The sequence below is a fragment of the Macrobrachium nipponense genome, chromosome 7, assembly GCF_015104395.2.
Source record: "Macrobrachium nipponense isolate FS-2020 chromosome 7, ASM1510439v2, whole genome shotgun sequence".
NCBI classification, from domain to species: domain Eukaryota; kingdom Metazoa; phylum Arthropoda; class Malacostraca; order Decapoda; family Palaemonidae; genus Macrobrachium; species Macrobrachium nipponense.
In genome coordinates this window covers 55824506-55828913 of record NC_061109.1, presented here as the reverse complement: position 1 = coordinate 55828913, position 4408 = coordinate 55824506, and the positions used below count along the sequence as shown (strand labels likewise).

The window sequence follows — 4408 nt, the reverse complement described above, 5'->3', positions numbered from 1 at the left end:
TACTTTAAATTTCTCTAATAGTTCAATACTCTTTTTGTCTCGGCCAATTAATCTTACTTTCCAAAAAAATTCTGTGGGAATGTTTTGGAGGGGATTTTTCGTCAGTTTTTCGTAAGTGTTTGTGTCGCTAAGGAGCTGGTTGATTTTGTTAGTTATGGACAACAGAACTCGGCTATTTTCAACCATATAAATGAACATAACCATAGAATAAACTGAATTTGTCACGTGTAAGTTATAGCAGCAACTGCCGGTACAAGAGTCAAATGATGGAATCGGCCTTAATAAAAGGGAGGCAGGTAATGAACATCTCTAAAGGAGCATGGATTTCAGATACGATCGACAAGGTTTTCATTCAACCAACACTTAAGAAGATTAAAGGAAGATTATCAGCGGGGGTGACCTAAATTGGCTTGCCTGTGGATGGACCTCTTGGTATAAATACCACCTTTTCTGTAAACATTTCTCATTCATCTACCTGAAGAGGGAGACAGCAGTCTCTGAAATATAGTACTTTTCTCTCTATATTTTGGTGTTTTTATGGGCTCCTTTTATTAGATGGAATTCTGTTGTTACAGAACATTTTTACCAGTCATACATATATATACGTATATATATATATATATATATATATTTATATATATATATATATATATATATATAGATATATATATATATATATATATTTAGAGGAGTCAAAGCATCACTCTTTACCGCACGCTTTTGCAATGTTTGTTCAGCTGTGGAGCTCTGCATCAAGAAGTACCCTTTGTTTGAATTAACAATAGATAATCGAAAAGCGCTGTGGGAGAATTTCACTTTGGAGTTACCGTGCAATTTTATATCAGTTAATCTTCAGTACTGGTCCTGTTTGTATGACGCATGTTTGTATGATTTGTAGTGAGTCCCAGCCATTTGATGATAACCGATTAGTCATCATGTCTATAAGGTAAATAGGTACCGAACGCATTAGTGATGGAAATAAATTTACTTTTGTTACCGTAGTATTACAATGAAAGTGACCATCTTAAAAGTACATTTCCACCATTTGTTCTCTTGCAGTAATTCGCCCTAAAGGAAATAATTGCTTTTGTTTGTGAAACATTGAAACGTTTTAATGTACGAGGAGGGTTATGTAATTTTAGGTCGAGTTGGTAATAACTTTGCCATGTTCTTATTTAGATATCTCAGCTGGATCATTCATTTAGAGAAGATTCCCTTTTCTGTGAATCAATAAACGATCAATATATTCCTTAATATTTTAAACTAAAGTGTCATATTTTATTTCTGTTCTCTAATAACATATTTCATGTTAGTGTTTAGAATCCAATGACTTTATGATTCACTTGATATTTGTTAACTAGCAACGAAACAAATTTGGGGACATGCAATGTAAAAGTCTTTGTTACCAAGAATTAGCATCGCCCAGTTTTAGGAGATTCGAAGACATTGTTGGCTTTTAGTCTTTTATGCAACTACTGTATTTATCCATTATTATTTTTTGTAGGAAGAATAGGGAAACAAGAATTTTGTTATCCAGTGCTAAACTGCATTATTTACAGGAACGCATATACGGTTAAAAGTTTTTAAGATACTAGATTTTCATGGACTTTTGATATTATTTTGAATAATTATACTTTCGTGTCGTCGGTATAATTTAGCTCTGATTAGCCATGGATGGTATTGGAGTGGCCTGTTTGGATGAGTCAGTGGGACAGCACATACCATTGCTTTGGTAAGGAAGTTAAACTTGAAGAGTGTAAGTGTTTCGTCAGATGAGAGCGATAATATATACAGCATAGTTATTTTCAATGATTTCCTAAAATGCCTTTTTTTAATTTTCTGAAAAGAAAACTATTGTGCCTACTTTGTCTAGAGGGCTGCAAATTTGTATGTTGATCATTCTTCCTCCAATCAAAATCCGTACCAAATTACAGCCCTCTAGTTTATTTGATTCAAGGTTAAGTAACCATAATTGCGCGTCTGGGAACGATGTTGGCCAGGCCACCACCCGGCCGTGGTTAAAATTCCATGGCCGCAGCTCATACAGCAGTATACCGAGACCACCGAAAGATTGGTTTATTTTCGGTGGCCTTGATTATACAATTTACGGAAGACTCGATTGCTCCGAAGAATCCTCTGCGCATTTTTGACTTGTTCTTGATGAATTATGGTCGCGACCATACGTATATATTTTCCCGTCCTTCAGAAATCGGAAGGGTAACAGCCCTTGCGACTTCGACCTGGTCATAACACCTAGTTCTTAAATTGTTCTGTGACAGTCTAAAAATTCTGGGAATCTTTAAAGATGGCAGAGAAAGCAGTTTTGAAAACATTGAATTAAGTCTGAGATTTTCATAAAAGACCGATAAATTAAATGCTTTTATTTTGAGAAAAGGTACATTCATGTTCATTACTAAGGAAATTTATTTTTTATTACATTCGCTAACCGGTTTTATCTTGTAGGTGAATGAGTATATTAGAGAGGTGTTGATTATTGATTATGGATTGCATAGTTGGAAAAACGTTGTAGAATTAATATACTCCAGGTAATTTGACAAATGATAATAATTAAAAGATTATCTTGCTTTATTGGTGATTATGAAGCTGTAATATGAGCAACAAAGAGAGCGAACTATTTTATAAATATGTAATTAAGAACAATAGCAGACTTGTGTATATTTTTCAACGCTCGTGCTCATGCGCTCTCCAGACACCAAGTTTATTTAGTTTCTTCCTTTTATAGGACGTATTTGACGTTTATCTACATTTGAGGTTGGGTTGCTGTCAGTTGCAGGAGAATGCTATCAACATAGAGAGGAAAATAGCACTTACATGAAACGCTGATGAGGCAACGAGGCCTATACTTTATTTATTCTAAATATATTTCTTTTCAAACAAAGTGTAGAAGGCTCTGAGAAATCAATTTTCAGTGGAAGATCAATACGTTTCAGGAGCCTGTCCACATTTGATTCGATCACCTGCCCAGAAGTAGGCACATTTATTTTTTTGGGGGGAATCCGGGCGATTGGGACGAGAGTAAAATGCAAGTACAGGGAATTAGAAAGTGATTCATGCCTACTAATGGATATAATTGTATTGCTTGTATCAAAAACACTTCAGTGTGTAAATATGAACAATACATACCTTACGTTTAGGAAGTCCAAATAATTACAAAATAAATAAATATATAAATAATAAATTATGTACAAAAATAATTAGTATGGCAGAAGTATCAGGAGGTGCCAGTAGAGATCATTGACGGTTTAAGTCTGAAATGTGCTAGGATACTTTCACTGATGGCCTTTGCATGAAATGCTAAAACGACTGATTAGGTATTGAAGTGTTGCTGACTCTGGTGGATATGGAAGGACGGTTTGTGCTTTAGTCGAACAGTTGATAATTCCTTCACAAGACTCAACGTGAAACGCATTCGTTTTGCAGTTCAGATATAATTAATTATAAGAAATTTAATGAAAAATCACGCAATTGTTTCAGCATTACTCTGTGAAATTACTCGTTATTTGATGAGAAATATGTCATGTATTTTATATTGGAACATTTAAGCTCTTGAAGGAATGAACTTTGCTTATGTTTCAGTGAGATAGCCTTCAAACAATACAATATTTAGTCTAGTAATTAACTTCTCCTTACTGGAAGTTTGTATATTAAGAGGAAAGTTCTGCACTCAACCAATGTTAAGTTTCATAGTTAGCCGAGAGATCTCTAGGTAAAATGAAGACAGGAAATATGTAGGTGGTTTTTGCTCACGCTTTCCCGCCATTTTCATATTATTATTAAAATACATAGCGAAGATTTTACATTTGCTTTTCCAGATGTAATGGATGCTTTTAGTTAAGTTGAATTGTAGTTTGTATCGGAGATTAAGAATGTAGCGGATGAGGGTAAAATTGGGAAATGAGAGAAGGGGGGGGGGGTGAATTTTAAGAATCAAAGCTCTTTCAAATATCATGGCAGCTAATAAGGTGTGTTTAATGATGAAATTGCTAACTTGCTGTTGAAATTTACCTAGGCCACTAAACCGTCTGGTGTAGCTATATAGTCTATTGCTGTTGTTGATTGCTTTTAAGTTATAGACAAAGATCTCAAGTTTTTACCTAAGTTCTCCTGATATGGATGCGGCTCGAGTAAAAATGAATGATCGTTGCCACCAACTTGTTGATACAATGATGTATTTTCTGGCGGGAAAATTTAAATGATTTATTTGTCAGTCAGTGGTGAATGCGTAGATTAAAAAAAATAGTATTGTACTTCAAACAGAATTTAACTTCCGTATATCCTTTTGGTTCTTTTTCAAGAAAGACCAAGAAGGAAATTTCGACTTTCCTGTCCACAAAAGCTCGATTTCTTGTAAAGTCTTGTCTTTGGTTTCAGGCAGCACGCAAATGAC

The 4408-nt window shown here is 34.6% G+C and overlaps 1 protein-coding gene across 1 annotated transcript in view; it reads right to left on the bottom strand.

The window, feature by feature from the left end:
• Window positions 1–2424: 2424 nt before the first annotated feature.
• LOC135216979 (facilitated trehalose transporter Tret1-like) overlaps window positions 2425–4408 on the bottom strand; it is an 11303-nt gene continuing 9319 nt past the window's right edge. Inside the window, exon 4 of the mRNA XM_064252515.1 lies at window positions 2425–4408. This exon is cut by the window's right edge and continues 957 nt beyond it. Within this exon, the coding sequence (XP_064108585.1) occupies window positions 4271–4408 (138 nt within the window). The 3' untranslated portion in view covers window positions 2425–4270.